This window comes from Furipterus horrens, unplaced genomic scaffold, assembly GCF_987537825.1.
Source record: "Furipterus horrens unplaced genomic scaffold, mFurHor1.1.pri manual_scaffold_10, whole genome shotgun sequence".
Lineage (NCBI taxonomy): Eukaryota > Metazoa > Chordata > Mammalia > Chiroptera > Furipteridae > Furipterus > Furipterus horrens.
Genome location: NW_028327180.1, coordinates 48,109,187 through 48,132,201, shown reverse-complemented (window position 1 = coordinate 48,132,201; position 23,015 = coordinate 48,109,187). Strand labels below are relative to the sequence as shown.

Sequence of the window (23,015 nt, the reverse complement as noted above, 5' to 3'; positions counted from 1 at the left end):
AACAAACATAATTACTGGTCTCCTGCTCCATGCCCCATCACCTATGAGACCCATGGAAGCTGCTTTCATGGAGCTTATAAAATTGTGTTGTACCAATGTTGAAACAAGTCGTCGTCGGCAGCCGTCCGTCTCGAGAGACGATGGTGTAGCTTCTTAAGAGTCTATCTGCACCGCCGAGAATGGTTGTGCAGTCCAACTCGGGAGTGACACGGTATCTGTCTCCTCCCGTGTTGAATCGACATCTTGCGATGACGCTGGAGTGTCCTCTCCCGTGAAGCTGAAGCTACAGAGCCTGGGCAGGGTGATATGGAGGGTCTGCTGTTGCCCATGCAGCAGACCCCCCCTCTCTTCGCAGCTGAAGGGTCCAAGGGAAAGACGGAGTCAATACAGCTTGGTTTCAGGTGCGCCGCAGGAGTTGCCGGTGTTGACTACAACGTCAAACCGCCTTAGGGACTCTGGCTCCGGATTTTCTGTCCGGGTTTACTCCCTTAGCCTTTCCCCTGAAGAGGTATGCCGCAAGGCAGCGGAGGTTTTTTGGAGTCAGAGTTTTCCTTCTCTGATGTTGAAACAAGTAATTACTAATTATTTAACAACTACTGTGGTAAGCACAGGGAGACTGGCAGGGAGCTAAACATAGATATAACAGGATGCTAGCCCAGTCTGGGATAGCTGGGATGGATGGGATGTCTTCTGCTGAGTGCTTTTAGTGAGGAACTTGGGCAGAGCTGGGATGCGAGAATATTCCTGGCAGAGGGAAATGCAAGTGCAAAGGTCTTGGGGTTGGAAGGAACAAGGTCAGCTCGACAACATGTGTGGCTGGAGCACAGCAAGCGAACTAGAGACAGAGCCTCTGTAGAAGTGGCTAATGTTAATGTGGCCAGATTGTGGGGGGTCATGTTGGTACATGTGGATGTTTGAACTCCTCAAGACAGCAGAAAACCCAGGAAGGAGATGATATCTGGGACTGGATTTGCATAATACCGACAGCTCCCCAGCTGCTGCATGGAGCTGGAGAGTGGCTGGAGAAGAAGCAGGAAGCCAAGAAAGGAGGTGGTAGCTCCATGGAGACAGAGAAGCACGTAGGCTAGAGGCCAAGGGGACAGGCCCTGCTGATGGACTAACATATAGCGAAGATAGGTCAGAGTCAAAGGACCATCAGGTGACCAGAACCACTGAGATGGGGAGGCCAGGGGCAGGGTGGGGATGCAGGGAAAAGAACCACCAAAGGCCCTTCTAGTAGCAGTTCCAGTAGCCATTTTGATTGACAGTAGGGACGTTTGCACAGTATTATGGGTGAGCTTAATCCCACTGATTTGTACACTTAAGCACTGGTTAAAATGGCAAGTTTTATGTGACATATATTTTACCAGCACAAAAGAGAAAAAACCTTAAATGTACACCAACTCAAACTAAAGAAAATGAAAAATATAATTCTTCAGTCACCAAGCCACACTGCAAAGACTCCATAACACCATGTGTCTAGGGATGGTGAGGACAGAACATTTCTGTCATCGCATAAAGTTCTACCGAGCAGGGCTGGTCTGTCTCCACTTCTCATTCCTGTCCAGGTCTTGTTTCCTGGTGATGTTCCTAGGGGAATGCCTTGAAACCACAAGCTCTGCTCAAAATGAGACCTGGGGGCCTAAAGTGCCTTTATGTTGAATCCTGATGCTCATGGTATCAGGCAGGGTCCTGGTAGCAGCAGGAACCACTGAGAATGGAGTGTTGTAATGAAGGGGCCCTTTGCAAAGGTGTGGGCAATTTGGCGTAACTGATATGGTTCGTGCAGTGTGCGAGAAAGCAACAGTGGGGAGCTGTTACCACGCCCAGCCTGAAGGCTCACTTGGTGGAGCTGCAGCTTTTGGTTGAGGAATGTAGGGAGGGACATGTGGAGAGAAACACCAACTTCTCACTCCTCCTTCTTCCCACATCTTGCTGGTCCTGTCACTGCTCCCTCCCACCACCATGGCTGACTCTAGCTGGAAGGCAGAGAAAGCCCAAGTAGATCAACCTCTAGGGGTACATGAGCCACAGGGAGTTCCCAGGGCTTCCTCCATCTCAGAAAGGGCCTGCTCAGCAGAAATCACAGTCATGCTCAGATCATTCTTCCAAGGGCCGTGGAAAAATGAACAGAAGGAGGCTTGGTCCAAGACTGTTTCATGTACATGGTTTATTCCTCCCAACCCCCATGCTGCAATTCCAACTTCAGCTGCCCACTCTCCCAGCATGGAGCTGCCCACAGCCTCCCCTCAGAGGGCCTCCTCCCACTGGAGCCAGATCTCCAACAGTGAGGTGGGGATAGGGGGGAGCCCTAGCACAAGACTGTAGGTTCCCCTGAGGCCTCAGAAATGTCCTCCATCAAGAGTAAAGACGAGGAAGGAAGGTGGCACAGAACTTGGGTTCAAATACTCATGAAGCTACACAATAAAGACAAAAAGTAGCGCATTCCAGGGAAAGGAGGCCACAGGAGGAACAAAGGCCAGATTCCGCCCCCCAGTGGGGGCATGGCAACCCCATGACCCAGAGGAGTGAGGGAGGGGACCAGGGAGAGAAGATTTGGGTATGCAGGAGCCCAAGGATGGTCCCACGCTGGCCTGGACCCCTGGGTGCCGGGCAGTGAGGATGGAGGAGCTCCTGTTCCTGGCAGTGCTCAGGCCAAGGAAGGCCTACAGCTTGGTCAGGTCCAGCTTCAGTTTGTAGGGTAGGGGGCTGTCCCCAAAGGCATGCAACGGGGGAGGGTACAGGGGCCAGTCTGGCTCTACCATGAAGCCCTTGTGTTGTTCCAGTGTCAGGGGCTGCAAGGGAGGAGTAGGGAGGGCAGGCTACTGAGCCCCTACCCTGCAAGATGCCTTCCCACCCCTGATCTCAGGTCACTCTGACTAAGGGAAGGAGGCATTCTTCCCCCCATTTCAAAAGGGAGTGAAGAAACTTGCCCAACGTCACACAGCAGGTCAGGGGGCCCTGCTTCCATGGATAGGGGATAGACCCATCCAGAACTAGGGAGCAGCTCTCTCCCACCCCTTCTCCAGGCCCACCCACTGGCCCCACCCACCTGGAGCTTGAGGTGCTGGCCAGGAGCAGTCACCAAGGTGGAGCAGCTGAGCCACAGCATCACCAGCACAGAGAGGAAGAGGCAGCAGGCCAGGATCCAGCGAGGAAGCCCCGAGCGCCTGCCCAACATGGCAGGTACTCTCAGTGACCCTAGTGAGGTCTGGGAACCCTCCCCTCCTGCTCCAACCCCACTCTCAGGATCCTGCCACCCACCGGGACATGCAACTCAGGAAGTCACTGTCCTGCAGCTCATCAGACTCCACCTTGGCCTTGCTACTGGTCTTGACTCGGATCTTGGCCTTCCTTACCTTGTCCAAGGGGCCTAAAGGGTCTGAGACACAGGTTGTTCCTCTGTGGCCCCAGTCTTTCCCCTAGAGGCCACGGCAGCCAGAGGAGAAAGGAGGCCAGGACCTGGGGTAATGAATGAGTCGTGGAGTCCTGGAATAGATCAGAACCCTGGGAGATGCACCATGAAACCCTAGGAAACAGACCAGGGAGCTTTGGGAGATGAACCACAGAACCCTGGGAAATGCACCGTGGAACCCTGGGAGATAGATTACAGAATTCCAGGAGCTCAGACAGAAATCCCAGTTCTAGAGGGTTCATTTGCCAAGAGGACTCCTTATGGCAGTGGAGCCACCCATGAAAGGAACACTGGTCTAGGTTCAGATCTTACCTACATGCACCTCCAAGGCCTCAGGATGGGATCCCCGCCAGGTCACCTCTACTCGCTGCAGACGGGCTCCCTCATGCCCTAGGCTCTCTACCATGGGCTGGGTCTGGATCAAGAACAAGACAGCACAGAGAAGGCCTTTAGAAAGACACCACCTTGGTTTTGGAAGCACCTTTCTGTGCCCTACATGGGCTACATTGTCCCCTGCCCAGCTGGCACCTAGTTCCACTGGATGCAGGAAGAACAGTCTTCCATGGGGCTGTGATGTCAGGGAGGTTGTTCCCTCTATTGTGGGCCCGTCAATTTGTCTGGACCCCAGACTCTCGTTCCTAAAATAAGAACATGATCCAGGCCAAGCCAATAGGATCACAGCGATTGGGTGGGAGGTAGTCATGTGACCCAGCCAGGGCGAGAGTAAATTCTTGCTTAGTTACAACTCCAGAGAAGTTGTAATTTAGAGCCTTAGGCATCCACCCTATTATGAGGGGTAAAGTGCTTGCCTGGGAATAAAGCCACCACAAAGGAAAGCAGAATCAAGTGGCAAAATGAGACACTGAACGCTTGGATCCAGCTGTGCCTGAAGCAAATGACTGATTGATCACCTATAAATTTTGCATTTCATGAGCCAAGAACGAATGTATCCCACCTTCTTACCCTGACCACCCACCAACCACTCTAGTGTAGCTCTTGCCAGACCCCTCACCTGAAATACCACCATCTTCCCATTGTCAGTCTGCAGGTAGTATGTCCAGGTGGAAGAAACGAAGCCCTGGGCCGAGTTGACAAGGTCATTGCAGAGGGTTGAAAACAAGTCCAGAAGCGAAAGAGCCCCACTCGGAGCTTCCAGAACCTTTCTCTGCCAAGGGGAAGCCCAAGGCCCGAAATGTTACTAAAGTAGGGCATTGACCAATGGGAAGTGAGCTGGGTGAGTCCACTGTGATTGGAATTTGCCAAGTGGTTTGGGGCAACAGGGCTGTGTATGAGAAACACAGACCTCTGCTGTATTTGGCTGGCTGAGTGCCCTCGGGGAAATGGATTGCCTTCTCTAAGCCCTAGAATGGGAATGATTCTCTTCCATTATGGGGTTGCAACAAGATTTCAACTAGACAATGACACAGTACAAGTGCCTAATATATAATAGCTGCTATTATTAAAATTTTTGCCATCATTCTTCTTCTTCTTTTGATGGCATCAGAATAAGAAGGAATAATAGTGCACTGTGCTTTTATGAACAGAGAAAGGCTGAAGCAGGTGGAGGAAAATGGAGAAAGGGAGAAAGGGCTTTCTGTGGAATCCCAGCCCATGGGTCTCTGGCTAAGATGAATTATTTCCTGTGCCTCTGTTTCCCTCTGATGCCACATTGCCTAGATTCACTCATGACTATGAGTAAGCAGTTATTAACAGGTGAGCAATTATTATTTCTCCCCAGGATGGTGGGGGAGGGAGGGCAGTGTATGTATGCTTGGCAGGTTTCTTCTTCCTGAACTAAGCTCCCCAGATGACTGGCCACTGGTTCATCACGAGAAAAGTGCTTAAACCAGCACCTGGCATGCAATAGGTGCTCAATAAAGTGAGCTCTAGTGCCACTGAAGATGAGCTAGTTGAGGGATGATTGTAAGACATGGTGGGACTGGCTTTAGATGCCACCTCTGCACAGCTCTAACTGTGTAACCTTGAGCTCCTTGGGCATGACACTGTCCCTGGTACCTCTCTGGGCAGCACAAGGAATCTGGGACAGGCTGAGGACAGCTCTGGGCTAGGACAAATTCTTGATAAATAGTGGCTGTTTTCTGTTATTTACTTCCTGCAAGGTGGTGGGGCGGGGTAGTGAGGGATACTTCCCATGTCACAGAGATAGCAACTGAGGCTTGAGATGTGACATGAGTGATTGAGGATACCCAGTAGGCCCAGAATGGATCAGAGAGCCTGGGAGACTCTGGACATGAGATAGATTTGCAGGAGTGGGTGTATAAGCCCAGAGCAGCAGGTAGGAGGATGCCCACCTTCTGCTTGGACTCTAGTTCAGGCTCCAGCTCAGGGTTCTGGCTCCAGCAGCCCTCACTGCAGGCCTGCTGCTCCATCTCCTTCACGTAGGCCTCCACACAGGCTGCAGGGGCAGAAGGGGGTGACTGGGAGCAGGCTTCCTAGGCCACTTCTCTGTACCCTGGCCTGCCCAGTCAGCCCTCACCTGCTTCACACTCAGCTTGTGTGGCATTGGGTTTGGAACTTCTGGCCACAAACCGGCAGATGGAGAAGAGGCGGCAGCCTCGCTCACAAGCACTGATGAAGATGGCCCTGTCATATTCATTCCCGGACTTGGAGAAGTCCTGCTCAAGCTCCTCCTGGGGGTGGGGGTAGGAGGTGGGGGGCACACAGCTCAGGCCAGAGGGAGGAGTAGGAGGAGGTGGGCACTGGAAGCACTCAGGGGAAGAGGTAGAAGATTTGATTCCCCTTCCTTAAATCAAGGGAGATTAGGATGAGGCTAAGAATATAGTTAGTGGGGGCTCTTAGCTCTGAGGACAGAGGGAGAGGGGGCTTGAGAAGCAAGATGGACAATGGAGAATGCTAATTTCAGCAAAGGTTAGAAAACTGAAGAAGTTGGAGAGAAACTGGCCCCCTAAAGGCTCCAAGGGAGACGGGGGATATTGAGGAGGATTCTCAGGACCTGAGAAAGGTGGGGGGGGGGGTGCTCAGAGAAGGTTTTGTCACCCTTTAGGCCTGGGAAAATTGGGAAGCAGCTTGGTGGGGAAGTAAGGGTAAAAGTGGGGGCTGGTAACTCTGAATGGGTGTAGGGAGGGATATGTGAGTATATGAAAGCTGGTTGGGTTGGCGAGAAGGAGGGGACTGGCCCTACGGAGGTGGGGGTTGGGCGCGCCAGGGTCCTTGTGCAGCAGAGTGTAAAGGAAATCCACCAGGTGGCATTAGGATCCTCAGCCCTCGCTCTACCCCATCCCTGCTTGGAGGGATACCCCCCTGCCCCGCAACCCTGCATTCATCGCAGGGACCCGCGTCCCAATACCCTCCCTCATCGCAGGGCCCCCCAGCCCCTCCCCCAAGGCAGAAACACCACTATCACATTGGGGGACCAGGGTGCCCGCGCTTGACTCCATTCAATGGACCCCAGCCCTTCCCCCACCAAAGGAACCCAACCTCAAAAGAACAAACACTCACCCCATTTCCGACCCCTTCCCCCTCCTAGGAACCAGTCTGCTCCCAACCGAGGGACCAGCATCCCCAACCCCCTCCCCCATCAGGAGATCGCGGGTCTTCGGACTGGCGCTGAATGTGCGTCACCTGCGAGGGCTGCGGAGTAGGGTAGCGATCGCGGCACCGCAGCTGGCAGCTCTGCGTGTCCCCGAGCTGCGGGGCGAAGGGGTCGCGGGCTGGAGGCGCGAGCGTGGTGGGCGGAGGCTGCAGCAACAGTAGCAGGAGAGGCAGCAGCGCCACCAGAGCCATGGCTCCGCCAGGCGCGAGGGGCGCAGGATGCCGGCTCCCGCAGGCGCGGAGGATGCGGCGGCGGCGGCGGCTGAGACCGGGTCGCTGACGTCACCCGAGCGAGGCAGCCTGGGAAGCGGGGGGTGGCGGATGCGGAGAACAGGCGGGGGAGCGGTGCAGCTGCACCTCAGGGGTGTGGGCAGGTGTATCGCGGCCTCTGACATCTGGTCTATCTCGAGGGTGCCCTGACACCTCCCTCGTATTCACCGGAGAGAGGATCTCAGCCTGAGCTAGGAGCAAAAGTAAACAAATCGGGTGATGAGATAGAGGGTCTATTCGCCAGGGTATCAGGGAGGACCAAGCCAGGTAATGAAAGAAGAAGAAACTGCGAGAAACCTGAAGCAGAGAGGAGCTTGTTAGGAGAGGAGGGAGTTGGGGCTGGAGCCCAGCCAGAGAGTGGAGATGGACGGTGGTGAGGTGTTGCAGGGCTCGGTCAGCCAAGGCCTTGGGAAGGTCCAGGGCATTATCTCCTTTGATACCCAAGTCAGGGAGGTGGTAACTTGTGCGAAGTTTTGCCTCCTTTGGGAAGCCCTCCCAGCCCTTTCAGGGCTCCCCCAGACTTACCTTCCCGTGGCCCAGCCTGGTCCACAGATCTGGTAGATCTAGCTCCTGCTCCCCCACACCGGGGGGCCCTTCAGCCCCAGGCTGAGTGGAATGGGGCACAGAGCTGCAGATAGGGATGCGTAAGTGCTACTAAAAATTCTAATTCTCTTGGGATAACTTGGGACAAGCTTACACTTCTGGTTTCCATAAAAGTCCAACTCCAAGGTGACACGTTGTAGCCCCGTGAATCCAGCGTTATGAGGTCACCCTAGCTAACTCTTCCTCAGGCATGGAAGTGGGGGCACCCCTCTAAACCTGGATCTTCTGCAAAGATGACCGCTTCTCGCTGGCGTGTCCCTCACACATGCTTGCCGCTGTCTGCGCGTCTTCTATGCCCCGTCCCCGCAGATGGGGTGGCAGCCTCGCGGGGTCAAGGGGTCAGAGGCCGCCGCAGGTTCCAGCCCAGGAGGAAGGAACAGGGCAGATGGGGGTTGGAATGGCTCACGCTTTCCCCGGGTCGGTCGCCGCGCTTTCATCTCCGCGGCCTCCGCCGGACCCCACGTGGCTTAATCAGGCGCGGCTGTGCCTGGTGAACCCCGAACATCTGGATTCCGGCGCGCCCCTCCCCTTCGCCTCCCAGGCTAGGCGGCAGCGACCCTGCGGCTAGGGGCTTCAGCCCCGGTTTGCGAGAGTGTGGGGGAACCCCTTGTCTAACACACCGCGCGCCAGTCCTGCTCCTCGGGAAACGTCCCCATTTCACTAGTGGGAAATCTAGGCCCCAGGACCCTCCTTGACAGAATTAAGATTCCAGAGCCCCATGCTCCTAAGCCTTCCACAATTACCGTTCTGCATTCATCTCAAAATACTTCCCAGGCATTTTCTTTAACAACCCTATAAAGGAAGTACTGATAACATTTCTTAATTTACAGATGAGGAAACTGAGGCTCAGGGTGGCCAAGAGTGCTGGTACAGGTGAGGCACGTCGGGCATTAAGAGGCGTCACTTAGAGCGCAACAGGAAGGACACCCCGAGTCCTGCGGGGGGAAACTGAGGCAGGAGGGACTGGACCACTGGCCTAGGTCTCCGGAGAAGAATGAAAAGGTTTGATTGCTGTCCGTCCCTCCCCTTTCTGCTCCACGAGGCAGCTGGAGGCGGGAGCGGAAGGAGGACTTGACCTCGGCCCCCCAGGTGAGCCCCTCGCTCCTCCTGCAGTTCTCGAGGGAGCAGATCCAGGTGAGGGGCGGGAGGGCCGGCGGGCGGCCAGGGTCGGATTTCAGGAAATCCGCCGACATTCCTTCGGGGCTTAAGAGGGAAAGTTGACTCGGCGCCGCCCCTCGTCGTCCCCCCCCTTCCTACCCCCCGGAGCGGCCCGGCGGGGGCGGCTGGCTGGGGGCGCTGCGGCCAACCTGGGTGTGAATCAGCGGCGGCCCGGCGTCCGGGAAGCGGCGGCCGAGGTCAGAGCGGGCATTGGACAAGCGCCCTTTGTCCCTTGCCGCCCCCACCACGACCCCGCTGACCCCCACCCCCAAGTCGGGTACAGGCTGAGAAGAAGGCACAGCCTCTTGGCGCCAGAGATTACTGCCAATGGGCAGGGAGGGGAGAGGGGCACAATGTATCCCTTCCCCAACTGCCAGCACCTCCTGGACCCCAGATATCGTAGGTTCTCCAGGGTAGTAGAGGAGTAGGGAACCCAGGCTTCCATGGCTCAGAGCACTGGCCCTGACCTGGATTTAGGCAGCCCTGGGACTCCCACCTCCAATGCTTGTAACCCAAGAATCCCAGCTCCCCAGGCTCAGCCTCCTGGGTGGCAATGATAAAGCCCCACTGTCTTGTGCACACGGGTCCTGAACCTGATTCTGCTGCCCTAACCCCCCTGTCCACCTCTCTGTCACCGCTTCCTGAGAACACTCACTGACTTGACCTGAAACACAAGGAGGGGGGTGAGGGTGGGGGGGAGGTATCTCATGGGAGAGGTAGCTCTGTGCCCTTCTCATTCCCACTGGCTCTGGGTCCCTATGGAACCCTAAAGGTGCTGTAATCACGGCCTCCTCCCAGTGGCACCTCAGTACCTTGGAATGACACAGGGAGCTGGGGCTGGAGGGTCTCCCTCAACCTAATCTTTAGGTGCAGAGGTTGAAAAACTAAAGAGCAGACCTTCCCCTAGCTCATGTGGGGCCCTCCCTCCATGTACCCCCTCAGTACATTCCCAGCCACCTTCAAGGACTTGGGTCAATATTTGCTAGAAGTTCCATCAATGCTGGTTCCTTTTCCTGTGCAAAGAGGTGGCGGAATGGGGAAGAAGGGGTTAAGCCACAGGGGCACCAAGGGTAAGCAAGGGTGCACCCAGAGGTCAAATTTTTCCTTAAAGTCAAAGGTATGGGGTCAAGGTCACCCAGAGAGCAGAGGGCACACCCCAGGACAGGGCAGGACAGGATTGGGAAATCCAAATGATCCATACTTTTCCATAGATAAGAACCAGAGGAGAGGGGCTACTGGCTTGGGTCACATAGCATGTTAGGGGCATAGGCCTGACTGGGACCCCAGGCAGCATGATTCACTGGAACTGAGTTTTCTTGCTGCTTGGAGGGACTGAGAATTCTCTACCCTTTCGTTTTGCAAATGTTCCCTGAGCTCTTCTGTGCTGCGCCCAACATGGGGTTCTAATGGCTCTCATTGTGCTCATGGTCTAAAGAAAATAAGTCATCAGAGAAAGCCGGTGTTTGAAGAACTGGGGGAAAGGGATAGAGAGTGCTTGGGAAGGGTGGGAGGTCCTTTTATAAGGTGACATTTGACATGTGACCTGATGGAAGAGAAAGGACTAACTCGGGGAAGATTTGGGGAAACTGCATCCCTGCAGAGGGAACGACAAACATACAAAAAACCCTGCCTGATGTGTTTGGGGAAATGGGGCTGCACTGGCTGGAGAGATTGAGGGAGAGGAAGGGGAAGGGGAGGGGAGGAATGTGGCAGGGCAGAGGAGACTTGCTCACTTCTTTTTAAAGCTCCCTCTGCCTGCTGTGTAGATGGGGGCAGAAAGTTTATGGGGAAGCACAGGAGAAGGCTGGGTGACACCCCAGAGGGAGATGGTGGGGCCTGGACCCACATGGGGTGGGGAGAAGGGGGTCAGAATTTCAGGTTGGGGATGTATTTTGGAATCAGAGCCAACAGGATTTTCTGATGGATGGGACGTGGGGGATGCACAAAGGAGAGAGTTGTCATGCGCGCCTCCAGGTCTCTGGCCTGAGCACCTGGGTGGATGGGGGAGCCTTTTTCCAAGACTGGGGAATGACTGGGGGAGGAGCAGAAATTGGGGGGAAGTGTCAAGATTTTGTTCCAGATACTAGAAGTCCTCCAGGGAGGGAGTTAAACGTTGAAGAGGAGGGAAGGGGTGGCATATATCCTGGACACAATTCCATCCAAGAACTGCCACTTCCACTTCACCCACGTGGCAGGTAGGATCTGGACCCCATTTTTCAGAGATGACAAACTGAGACCTGGGGCCTACCTCTGCTCCAAAAGCACCCCACCCCCACCCCCAGTGCTCAGTGCTATGCTAAGCACTTAGATTGTGGGGCCCCCTGCTGCACTGCATTTTCCCACAGAAACCCGTAGGCTGGCTAGGAGTCACCCACTGTGCCCAGGGACAAAATGAGACATAGGCCTGGCTGGTCCAAGTAAAGCCTTTACTCTCTGCCCCCCACCCCCCAGGACCCCATCCTCCAATTCTCTTTTCTGACAGTCCGAAGTCTCAGATGGAGTCCCATGTAGCAGGGGTGGAGGGCAGCTTTGAGCAAATAAGGTGGAGGCTCCTGAGCCCCCCTCAGTCACTTTTACACCCTTGGCTAATTAGGGACATGGGTGAAGGGTCCAGACCTCTAACGGAACGCCTTGCCGGGAGAGTTAGAGACCTTCTCCTCTCAGGACTCCTGGCTAGGGGCGGGGCTTTGACCCAAACCCGCCGGGCCCGGCTGGAACTCTTGTTTCAGGCGCCCTTCCACCGCGGCCTTAGGGACCAGAACTCTTTCATCTTAGGCTCACTGATCGGCTAGGGACCCAGAAAGGAGGGGAATGAAGCGTCAGGGTACGGGGTCCCGAAACCCAAGCAATGGCCAAAAATAATAACACGGAAAAGGATTCCTGCGCAAAAAAAAAAGTAAGACAAACTAGCATCGCTCCCGGCAGCCGGCGTTACCTGGAGTCGGCGGGCGGCGGCCGCCGAAGCGATTACTCACGGCGTGGCGCACCCCATCTGCTGGCCCTTGAGCGGATTTTTCCGTGGGGGGTGTCAATGAGTCTGGGGGGGGGCTACTTACCACTTTCCTCCAGGACATCGCTCTCGCCCGCGGGAGGGACCCGCACACTGCTCCCACGGGGGCCCATTTTCCCCGTCTGCCCACGCGGGAGCTCCCTCCTGAGGCCCCTCAGGCGCCCCGAAGAACCTCAACCCCATCCTGCGCGAGGGGGACAGCTGAGCCAGAATGAAGGCCCGGGGACTCCGAACTTCCAGCCTTTTCTCCGTCTTTCCTTCAGTAAAGCCTGGGCCGGAGGTTGCCCGAGAAAGACGGAGGACAAGCAGGATGCAGTGAGAGGGGGGCTGTTGGGCCACGACTGGCGGAACCCGCGCGCCGATGGCGTGGGGCGAGTATGGGACGACTCTCAAGCCCCAGGGAAGAAAGGGGGCTGGCCATGGAAACTAGTGGGGCTCAGGGACCACTTAGTGGGGTGGCGAGCTGGACCAGAGCTGGATGGGGGCTAGATTGTGGTGGCGGGGGTGGGAAGAGCAGGCGAAGGCTGAGGGCCATAGAGAACACTGAAGCGGCACAGCGCCGAGAGCAGGGTGCAAGGAAGTGGGCGGGAATATGAAACGGAGTTGGGGGCACCAGGTCCCCATATTGGGGATGGGGAGCCCGGAGCTGGCTGGGTTCGAATGGGAAGTCCCAGGCCAGTAGGGGATGGGTGGGAGGGGGTTCTGGGCCACGGGTTCAGGGCGCGCGCAGTGTGCGGCGGGGCGGAGGCCGGACGGGTGGGGCGCGCGGTGCCCGCGGGCGGGCGGGCAGCGGAGAAGCCGGTGCGGGGCCGTCGCTCCCACCCCCAGACCAGGGCCGGGCCGGGGGCGGGGCCGGGCGGGGCCAGTGGCGCATTAGCGCCTTGTCAATTCGGCTGCTCAGACTTGCTTCGGCCTCCCCGCCCGCGCCCAGCGACGTGCGGGCTTACAGAGCCCGTGCCCTCCCGCGCCCCGCGCCGCCGCTGCCGCTGCCCGCCGCGCGCCCCCGGCACCGCCGGCCCCATGCCCGCCGACCGCCTGGGCCCCGCCGCCCAATCCGCGCGGCGGCCGCCGCCGCTGCTGCCCCTACTGCTGTTCTGCGTCCTCGGGGCGCCGCGAGACGGATCAGGAGCCCGTGAGTACCCAGCGCCCTGCTCTCCCCTTCCCGCCTGGGCGGAGAGCGTGCGCCCTGGGGGCAGCCGCAGGGGGGGGGGGGGTAAGGAGCGCAGGCGCCACCTGGACAGCCCGGGAACAAAGGAAGGCGCCCCCGGCTCGGCCCTCGGGGCGCCCTCACCTGCGGGACGCACAGCGCAGCAGTCCACTGGCCCGCGGGTCCGGCTTCTTCGCCCGAGGCCTTACCTGGGCCGCCGAGCCGAGGACGCCTGGCCCGGCCCCCGGAGTTTTGGGGGCCGCGGCCTGGGACCCTCTGCATGCCGGGACTCGGCGGGCGCAGGCAATAGCGTCCACGGACTTAGAGCCTCAGAGACCGCGGGGTACCGCTCCTGGGTGGGGGCGCACGCGGAAGGCGCGCTGGGTGCTGGCCCCGAGCACCCCCCGGTGGAGGGATGAGCCCCACGAGGAAGGCGGGGCGGGAGGGGGGCGGCTCTGGCCGCCTGGCGCGCGTCCCGGGGTCCCCGGGGACGCGCTTCTCCGCGGGCTGGCGCCGCCGCCCTCCCCTAGCGGGACACTGCGCGCGGGGGTCCGCGGAGTCCCAGCCACTAGGACAGCTCGAAACTGTTACCGGCCGGGCTGCGCTGGGCTGAAAGCCTCCAGCGAGAGAAATCTTTGTGAGCCAGTGGGTGAGAGGGAGAGGAATCGGGAACCATAGAGTCCAGGGCACCACGGGCCCAGCCTTGGGGGGTTGGGGGGACCCGCAGACCCACAGCTGGGCAGGCCAAGACCCCGCCCCGTCGGTAGCTCCTGGCGTCGGCACTCTCTGTCCTCCACCCCATGCACACCCCCTCCAGGACACCGTCTCTACATCCAGATCCGCTCTGGGACACACCCAGAGAGACACACAAAGACACACTGGCTTGTGGCCCATCACCCTGGCCCTCAGACGCACACGCTGAATCCCAGATGCACATTTGCACACTATGGGGGCGCACACACATTCCATCCCTGGCACACACACTTTCGTGGTCACACACTCATTTCCTCAGGGTATATAACACAGGAGCACACATGCAGGCAAAGCCTGCCCTGGATACTGATCGTCACTCCACACACTGTGTCCAGATATGCAGGTTGCTCCCGATGGACACTCACTGCTGCCCAGGATGCCCCACACTGCAAAGAGCTGTCTGCAAGCTCCCTGTGGTGCTCCTCCAGAGAGGACAGGGTCTGGGCACCCCCTAGGGGCACTTGCTGAAAACCCAGCAATCTAGGATGCCTGGGCAGGTGAGGGACTGCCCCAGACCCTCCCTGGGTCCCTGACGCCTTTGTCAGACAGAGGGCAGCGCCTGTGAGTGCAAATGTTCATTGCAGGCTTTGTTTCCAGTCTGTAGAGCAGCAGGGACGGTGGTGGTGGGGTGGTTCTTGTATGTGTGTTTTTTCCTTTAAGGGGGAAGAAGTTAAATAAAAGATTCTCACACCTCGGCAATATGTTTCTACTTACGGTGTGTCTTAGCACCTGACCAGCAGGCGGGTGGGTCGTAAAGTGTCTGCAGGTACCAGCGGGATGGGAGATGGGGACCCTGGGGTAGAGGCCACCCTCCTGCATTGCTTACAGAGAATTTCACACTTTTCCCTTTTAAAACACATGGTGTTCCTTTTTAATAACGGCAGTGGCCCCAGATTGGAAAGTGGGGAAGGGAAAAACTTTTAAAGGCCCCAGTTCTGTGGGAATGGCAGAGAGGCAGGGATACAGGGTGGGAGGGCTGTCTAAAAGCCTAGCCCAGGGATTTGCTTTGGGGAGCCTTCTAGGAAGCCCCCCAAATCAAGCTAAGGGACTCCCCAATCTCAGTGGGCTCTTTCCAGCTGCTTTGCTGTAGAATATGTGCATCCTGGTCCTGAGTGCTTTGGGAAGTGCAAAGCCAGTCTGGACCCCAGAGCTGGGAGGCGCTATAATCCTAATGATTCCTAGGCACTCTGGACCTTGTAATCTCATTTTATTAATCTTCCCATCAGGTAGAATATATTTTCCTCCGATTTTGTAGCGGGGGGGTGGGGGGCAGAACAGGAGAGGGGAAGCCAATTGCCCAGGTGCTCCAGCTGGGATTGGCACCCACATTACTGGAGGAGAAGGCCTCCCTCTGACCTTTCCTGCTGGAGCTTGGGGGGATGGTGGGGAGGCTGGCCTGTCCAGGCCCGCCTGGCCTTGCCCTCTCGCCCCGTCCCCCGCCCAGCCCTTGGAGGGCAGCTGCAGCTGCTGGCAGGCAAGCAACGCTAGTCCAGGCCAGGTGGGTGTGGCAGAGGGGGCAGTGTCCCCCAGCCAGGACCCCCCAGAAAGTCCCTTCCTGACTAGGCTTTGACGGTAGGGGCGGCAAGAGGGATGTGACCTCCCCAGGACTGGGAGTGGGTCTGGGGTCCATGCAGGCTAGGCCTGCCAGTGTCTCCCACCCTGCTGGAGGTGGGGGCAGGCAGGAAGCGGTGGGTGGGCCAAGGCAGAGATGCTGGCACGCCTGAGTTCTTGCCAGAGGAATTCCGAATTAGCCAGCGGCTGGCTGCCTGGGACCTCCAGGGCGGTCCCATAGTCCCCCCCCTAAACTCCCCCCCCCCCCCGCCACACCACCACCCGCCAGCCCGCCCCCGCCTCCTCATCTCTGGCCTGCTCAGCCAGCTCCTTCGCACGGATGCTGAGACCTCTGGAGAGCCCTGGGCCAAGCCTCAAACGCAACTGTGATCCGAGGTTCCAGCAAGATATGGCCCTCAAGCCAAGTTTGCCCCGGAAAATCGTCAGAGCTGGCCCCTGGAACCCTATCCACCCGACCTTTCCCATCTAGGGCAGTGAAGGCCAGCACAAGGCAGCCACTGGCATCGCGGTGGGGCGGGGGGCTTCCAGTGGGTCAGGATCATCCTGTCCTTGGCGGCCATCTCAAGGAACCTGGGCTACCCTCCCCTCTGCCCCCCTGCAATTAGTCTCTTCTTACTGTTGCCTGGAAATCCTTTAAAAATGTAAATACCTCCCCTGTTCAGAATCCTGGAATACTCTTTGCCAGTAAGGCCCCTGCTGACCACTCAGACCTCATTTCCTACTATTTCTGCCGCAGGACATTTGCACTTGCTGCTTCCACTGCCTGAATACTCTCTCCTACATATTTTAGTGGCTACTTCTTTCATTTCATTTCAGGTCTCAGCTCAAATGCCACCTCCCCAGACAGGCCTCCTGGGCCATTGAGCTGCCACTACTGACTCATGATTTACTTTCTCCCTAGTCTCTTAGATATTTATTTGTTCTTTTTTTCCTGCTGCTCTCTTGGATTCAAGGCCCACAAGGGCTGAAATCTTGGGTATCTTGGTCACCATGGTACTCCCAGCTCCTGGCACACTGTAGGTGATTGGTGAATGAAGGATCGAATAAGTGAGTGACTGAGTCCCTACAATTGCTGTTGGTGGAGGGAGGCTCCTTTTCAGACACTAAGAGAAATAAAGTGCCTGGGCCAAACCTCCACAGTGAGCTGGTGGCATTCAAACCCTGGCTTAAAGTTCCCACAGGGTTGTTCTTACGACAATATTTTCACTACTCAAACTGTGTGTATTCAGTACCATGATGGCCCACTTCCCAGACAGGTAGACTGAGACCCAGGGAGGGGTGCCAGGGGCTTGGACTTTGAGTACCCTCTTTCTTCTCTGGCCCTTGGTTTCCCTGTGGATAAAACAGGCTTCTCTTAGGTTCTGATTTCCAGAAGAGGGAGCCCTGGGCATCCCTGAGGCCCAGTGCTCAGCACCCAACTCACAGAACCCAGTTTAGGAAGTCACTGATCATCATAATGGCTCTGGGGACCAAGAACTTTCTTGTTCCCATTTTGCAGATTAGGAAAAATGAGTCAAAGGACAGAGCGAGTAAAGGGACTGAGTCAAGTGCCTTTTGATGGGGATCTAGAACTTGCCCTGCCACCTTCCATTCTAGCACAAAGGAGGACTTTGGAAACAGACAGATCTAGGTTTGAATACTGTGCCCTTCCCTCAGTAACCTTAGGCAGTGTACTTGATCTCAGATCCTTGGGTTTTTTAATACATAAAAGAACAAGATTTTCACCCTGGCTGGGTAGCTCAGTTGGTTAGAGCATTGTCCTGATACACCAAGGTTGTGGGTTACCTCTCTTGTCAGGGCACATACAAGAATCAACCAATGAATACATAAATAAGTGGAACAACAAGAAGATTTCTCTCTCTCACTCTCTCCTCCCCCTTCCCTTTCTCTAAAATTAAAAAATAAATAAATAAATGAGGATAATAGTTAAGAGTGCCTTTGCAGGATTGTCATGAGTCCTGGAGGTCCTAGCATGGTGGGGGCTCAGGACAGTTCTATCCCAGGCCTGATAAGGCCCTCTTCTCTGACCCCAGACACAGCTGTGATCAGTCCCCAGGACCCCACGCTCCTCATCGGCTCCTCCCTGCAGGCAACGTGCTCAGTGCAGGGGGACCCACAGGGCCCCACCGCAGAGGGCCTCTACTGGACCCTCAACGGGCGCCGCTTGCCCCCTGAGCTCTCCCGTGTGCTCAACGCTTCCACCCTGGCCCTCGCCCTGGCCAACCTCAATGGATCCAGGCAGCAGTCGGGGGACAACCTTGTGTGCCATGCCCGAGACGGCAGCATCCTGGCGGGCTCCTGCCTCTATGTTGGCCGTAAGTGGCCCCCAGGACACTCGGGTAGCTTTTGGGAGCAGCATCTCCCTCTGGAAAAGGCCATGAATCATGGGCCCTCTGGGCCAGGGCTGGATGGTGGGCATGCACGCTTGCACAGGTTGAGAGGTATGGGACTCTGGGGTGGGAATGAGTGCCTGGAGAACCCCTTCTTCTCCTGGTCCCCAAGAGAGCTCATGCGGAGGGGGGATCATACCAACATCCACCTTGTCCTCCCTCTTCACTGAGGTGGGGACTGGCTGGCGACCAGCTCCTCTGCCTGTCCTCAGCCAGTCCAGACCCTCAGCCCCTGCACCCCCTCCTCAGTGCCCCCAGAGAAACCCTTCAACATCAGTTGCTGGTCCAAGAACATGAAGGACCTGACATGCCGCTGGACACCAGGGGCCCATGGAGAGACCTTCCTCCACACGAACTACTCCCTGAAGTACAAGTTGAGGTTGGTGGTGGTCCTCAGTGACATTTGTCCCAGCCTGGCTGTGAGGCCTTTACCAAGACTGCCCGCCCTCTCGGAGCCCAGCATCCTGTCTGTATTCTGGTGCTGCCCTAGTGAGTTCTGAGGCCCCAAAGGGACCCTGAAATGTCCTCACCTCCTTTCCCCTGCAGGTGGTATGGGCAGGACAACACGTGTGAGGAGTACCACACGGTGGGACCTTACTCCTGTCACATCCCCAAGGACCTGGCCCTCTTTACTCCCTACGAGATATGGGTGGAAGCCACCAACAGGCTGGGCTCCGCACGCTCAGATGTGCTCACACTGGATATCCTGGATGTGGGTGAGACACTCCCCAGGGGGTGGATCTTGCCCCCCAACAAGCCCAGCCATGGCTGCATCTCTGGTCCAACACTGATAGTTGGGGTGGGAAGTACCCATCAATCCCTAGCCCCCTGAATCAGCCAGGATAGTTCCACTCTAAGGAGAATACCTGGCCTGGCCCCCTTCTCTGAAGCCCAGGTGTGCTGGAGGGACCCCACCCCTCAGCTGGGAGGGGGTGCCCAGGTCTCAGGCACCCCAGGAATCCACAGTCTGGAGCTGGGGGTGGGGGGTGTTGCAGGCAGGAGGCAGGAAATGGATGATCTGCAGCAGAATTGGGCCTAATCTAATTAGGGTGTTTCTCAGCCCTGAGCAGTCCTGTGCCTTAACCCTTTCAGCCCCTCACCAAGGCCTCCGGGGAGAGCCAGCCCTCCCTGCTTCCCACAGGGCTCCCAGAAGGATCTCAGATCCCTCCTGGCCTGGAGCTCTGCCTACCCCAGCCTGCTTCCCGCTTTGCTTTCTTCCTAAAGTCTTGAAGCTGTGGTGGGCATGTTCTGTTTCAGTTGTCCCTCTGCACCCAGCAAGGCTGTCATAACAATGACCTTTGTAAGGTGGGAAGGAGCTGGAGGTGAGGGGTGGTGGTCCCCTGGCCTCCTGGAAATAATAATAATAATATTATAGGCCAGGCACTGTCTGTTTTTACAGAATTCCCTGAAGATAAGATTACGTTGCTCCTGTCACAGATAATAGTGGTGATAACAGCTAACATTAATTGAGTGCTTCTAGGCGCTGAGTGTTTCCCGAGTATTGCCTAATGTAATCCACCCGTCCTCGAGAGGGGCGGAGAGGGGAAACGGAAGCAGGTGCCACCTAAGCAGCGCGCTCTGGGATTTGAACCCAGATAGGGGCCAGCCAAGTCAGAGGAGCCTGTGACTAAGCCCCGCCCCATCCCGCCCTGCAGTGACCACAGATCCCCCCCCCGACGTGCACGTGAACCGCGTCGGGGACCTGGAGGACCAGCTGAGCGTTCGCTGGATTTCCCCACCCGCCCTCAAGGACTTCCTCTTCCAAGCCAAGTACCAGATCCGCTACCGCGTGGAGGACAGTGTGGATTGGAAGGTGTCTGCCCCCGTCCCCTGGTCCTGCCCTGGCCCCGCCCGGCCCGGCCCGCCCTGATCTTTGACCCTACCCTTGCTGCCCAGGTGGTGGACGACGTGAGCAACCAGACCTCGTGCCGCCTGGCGGGCCTGAAGCCAGGCACCGTGTACTTCGTGCAAGTGCGCTGCAACCCCTTTGGCATCTACGGCTCCAAAAAGGCAGGGATCTGGAGTGAATGGAGCCACCCCACGGCTGCCTCCACCCCCCGCAGTGGTGAGCACCTCAACAGGGCTGGGTTGTTATGGGACCAGCCCTAAACCAGCCTGGGCTTCTGTTTTCTTGTTTCTTGTTTTTGTTTTTCCAGAACAGAGGTCTCAAACTGGTGGCCCCAGTGCCAAATTTGGCCCCTGAATCTATTTTCTTTGACCTATCATTTGGAAAAAAATGAAAGAAAGAAAACTTTGACCTACTTGCAGACATTTAAAAACAGAAAGTTTTAACGCAAATATCCTAGATTCCCTAGAAAAGTTGTCTAGAAGATGTAACCAGACACAGCCAGCGTTGCTCCACAGCCCTTATCAGCAAAGGCTGCCCCTTTATGCCTTGGTCCTCTCTCTCCATTTGCCTCATCCCCAACGGGCCTGTTTCACCCAACTATACCTCCTCCCCAGCCCCTAAGGGCAAGTGAGTTTGAGGCCCCTGCTTTCAAGGCTGTTGGGCTGCCAACTGTCCCTCTGATGGGCCTCAGTTTCCCCTTCTGACCCAGGTAGGGGACTAGGGATGATCAGTGGCCTGAGTCTGGCTCCTCTTGCCACCTGGGGTTCCTCTTAGACCATGGACCTCTATTCTCTCCTTTGTGAAATGACATGAAATCTGTTATTTTAAATGTCTGGCTTCAGCTTACCCATCTGAAAGTGGGAATGATAATGACTCCTGTCTCAGGCTGTTGTGCAGGTGAGATGCAATGTGATACCCATGGGAAGTGCCCTCATAGTGAGCACAACCTAAGCCTCCCTTCCCCTTCTCCTGCCGTGGTTTCACTGCAAGGGTGTCCCCTTTTCCTCAAGAGATAACACTTTGGCCGCAGGAGATTTAGCCAGCCCCCAAGATCATGCAGGGATCTGAACTCAATTTGCTGGAAGTCCAGGCCCATGCTCGCTCCTGGGATGATGGGGAAACCAAGGCCCAGAGGGGGAGGGGCAGAGCCCAGCTGCAGCCGGCTCCCCAGCCCCCATTGTGGGGCCCTCCAGGTTCTGGGGTGGGCGGAGCTAGCATGACCGGGAGGGGCTGAGCCTTGGCCCCTGCTCGTGCCCAGCACCTGCGATTCTTGCACGGGAGCCAGCAGGCCGCTGCGTCTGCAGAGGAGGCTGGGGAGGCTGGGGGAGGCCGGGGGAGGCCAGCAGGGGCCTGGGCTGTGCCAGGGCCTGTCAGCGGGTCCCCTGTGTTATTTATGACGTGAGGCCGATGTCCTTATCCGCTTGCCTGTTCGGGGCTGTCTGAGTCCAGCAGCTGCACTGGCAGGCGGGCCTCCCATCTGGCCCTCCCACCCGCTCTCCATCCCATTGGCTCATGCTCTGAGGGGCTGTCTCGATTTTCTGTCACTCTTCCCCTCTCTTTTTCTGCCTTTCTTGGTTTCTGTGTCCCTATATCCTCAGGTTCTCTGTCCCCACACTTTTTTCATACCTCGTCCTTTCTCTGAATTTCTTTGGCTGACCCTCGTGGTTTTGGTTTTCCGTGTATCTCCTGTCTTTCTTTGTCCCCATCTCTCAGTCTCTGCCTCTGCCTCTCTCTCCCTTTCTCTGCCCCCTGCTCTGTCTCTGCATCTCATCCCTCGGGCCTTGACCTCTCACCTTTTCCCCAACCCCTTCCACTCACACCTGGCTCAGGCCACAGGAATCAGGTTCCTCGAGGAGATGTGGAGGAGGAGTCTCTTCCTTCCCCAATCCCCCCAGCTCCTCAGGGGCGCAGCTGGGCTGCTGGGCTGGGCGGTGGGGAGGACCCGGTCTCATGGAAATGAGGGAGGTCCCCGAGGGGAACGTGGCCGCCGCGTGGGGACACTCCCTCCGCTGCCCGCGCGCGCCCTCTGTCGGGCTCGCTCTGACGCTGCCGCTCCGCCCTTTTCAGAGCGTCCGGGCCCGGGCGGCGGGGTTTGCGAGCCGCGGGGCGGAGAGCCGAGCTCGGGGCCGGTGCGGCGCGAGCTCAAGCAGTTCCTGGGCTGGCTCAAGAAGCACGCATACTGCTCGAACCTCAGCTTCCGCCTCTACGACCAGTGGCGAGCTTGGATGCAGAAGTCGCACAAGACCCGAAACCAGGTAGGAAGGAGGGACCCGTGGGTGAAAGATGAGGGGTGGGGTGGAGAGGTAGGTTCGCAGCCCCCAGACACCACCTCCTTCCTTCCAAGCACAGGACGAGGGGATCCTGCCCTCGGGCAGACGCAGCGCGGCGAGAGGTAAGAGGGGCCCAGGTGGGTGGGAGATAGGGAGACAAGGGCCCATCCTGATATTTACCAGTATTTAGTTAGCACCAACTGTGTGTGCCTGGCCCTGTGGCTTTTAGCCTAGTAAGAGCACCTAACTCCTTGAAAATGTGCCAGGTGGAACATCATCCTCGGGAATAAATGAACATACTGGTCCAAGTTAGCATGCTTGAGCGCCTACTGCATGGGCCCTTTGCCGAGGGCTTTACCTGCAGTACATCCCCTGGGATGGATAGACAGTCTTACTTCTCAGATGGGGAACCAAGGCCCAGGGAGAGGAAGTACCCTGCCAAAGGTCACTCATCTGAAAGTGAAGGGGCCAGGACCTGAACTGGAGGGGGTGGGTGTGGTTCTTCAGTTGCTCCGCAGTGCTGCCCCCTTCTAGGCTCCCTGCTTAGCCTGGCTTCCTCTCTGCCTGCAGGTCCTGCCAGATAAGCTCTAGGGGCTGGAGCCAAACTCCCTGCTTCGTGGAGACCCAGGGCTGCACCCAGACTGGAGCCAGCTCTGTACCCTCACCTCACAGTTCCTGAACACCCTTGGTAGGAGCTGGAGTGGGCACTGAGCTCCAAGGATCACATCTCTGTCTACCCAGTGGGGGGTGTTTGTGAGGGTTAGCCAAGCTGCCCAGAACCCCTGACAAGGCTGAGAGTGAAAAGGAATCATTACTTCCCTCACCCAGGACCCACCAAAGAATCTTTTAAAATAAATGATCTGCTTAGGTACCCTAATTGTTAAGGTGAGTTTGGGGCTGCAGAGGCCTGGGGTGGGAAATGTAGAGGAGACATGAAGAAACTCTGCAATTGAAATTCTCACCTCCCAGAATTTCAGACTTTTCCTCCCCAGGATTGGAAGTGTT

At 57.1% G+C, this 23,015-nt stretch overlaps 2 protein-coding genes across 4 annotated transcripts; one reads left to right on the top strand and one right to left on the bottom strand.

Annotated features, from left to right (window-relative positions):
• Positions 1-2,151: 2,151 nt before the first annotated feature.
• On the bottom strand, positions 2,152-7,243 carry TMEM59L (transmembrane protein 59 like). Its single transcript, XM_090290016.1, has 8 exons — positions 7,019-7,243; positions 5,913-6,066; positions 5,728-5,831; positions 4,428-4,580; positions 3,728-3,830; positions 3,265-3,382; positions 3,053-3,170; positions 2,152-2,795 (listed from the first exon to the last, which is right to left on the bottom strand). The coding sequence occupies exons 1-8, from the start codon at positions 7,178-7,180 to the stop codon at positions 2,667-2,669; spliced, it is 1,041 nt and encodes a 346-aa protein (XP_090146142.1). The 5' UTR covers positions 7,181-7,243; the 3' UTR covers positions 2,152-2,666.
• Positions 7,244-12,910: 5,667 nt separating this feature from the next.
• Positions 12,911-22,881, top strand: CRLF1 (cytokine receptor like factor 1). 3 transcript variants are annotated; one of them, XM_090288931.1, is made up of 9 exons: positions 12,911-13,161; positions 17,535-17,816; positions 18,141-18,270; positions 18,438-18,607; positions 19,547-19,704; positions 19,788-19,956; positions 21,808-21,995; positions 22,090-22,132; positions 22,581-22,881. In XM_090288931.1, exons 1-9 carry the CDS (start codon positions 13,050-13,052, stop codon positions 22,592-22,594), a joined length of 1,266 nt encoding a protein of 421 aa, XP_090145057.1. In that variant the 5' UTR covers positions 12,911-13,049; the 3' UTR covers positions 22,595-22,881. The 3 variants fall into 3 exon arrangements, with proteins under 3 accessions (XP_090145057.1, XP_090145056.1, XP_090145058.1); XM_090288930.1 differs by having other exon boundaries at positions 22,085-22,132; XM_090288932.1 differs by lacking the exon at positions 22,090-22,132.
• The last annotated feature ends 134 nt before the right edge of the window (positions 22,882-23,015 follow it).

Coding starts and splice junctions, on each gene's coding strand:
- CRLF1 (XM_090288930.1), top strand. CDS start 13,050: ATGCCCGCCGACCGCCTGGGCCCCGCCGCCCAATCCGCGCGGCGGCCG. Junction 13,162..17,534: donor GCGAGACGGATCAGGAGCCC/GTGAGTACCCAG, acceptor CTCTGACCCCAG/ACACAGCTGTGATCAGTCCC. Junction 19,957..21,807: donor TGCCTCCACCCCCCGCAGTG/GTGAGCACCTCA, acceptor CGCCCTTTTCAG/AGCGTCCGGGCCCGGGCGGC.
- TMEM59L (XM_090290016.1), bottom strand. CDS start 7,180: ATGGCTCTGGTGGCGCTGCTGCCTCTCCTGCTACTGTTGCTGCAGCCT. Junction 5,832..5,912: donor ACAAGCTGAGTGTGAAGCAG/GTGAGGGCTGAC, acceptor CTGCCCCTGCAG/CCTGTGTGGAGGCCTACGTG. Junction 2,796..3,052: donor GCCAGCACCTCAAGCTCCAG/GTGGGTGGGGCC, acceptor CCTCCCTTGCAG/CCCCTGACACTGGAACAACA.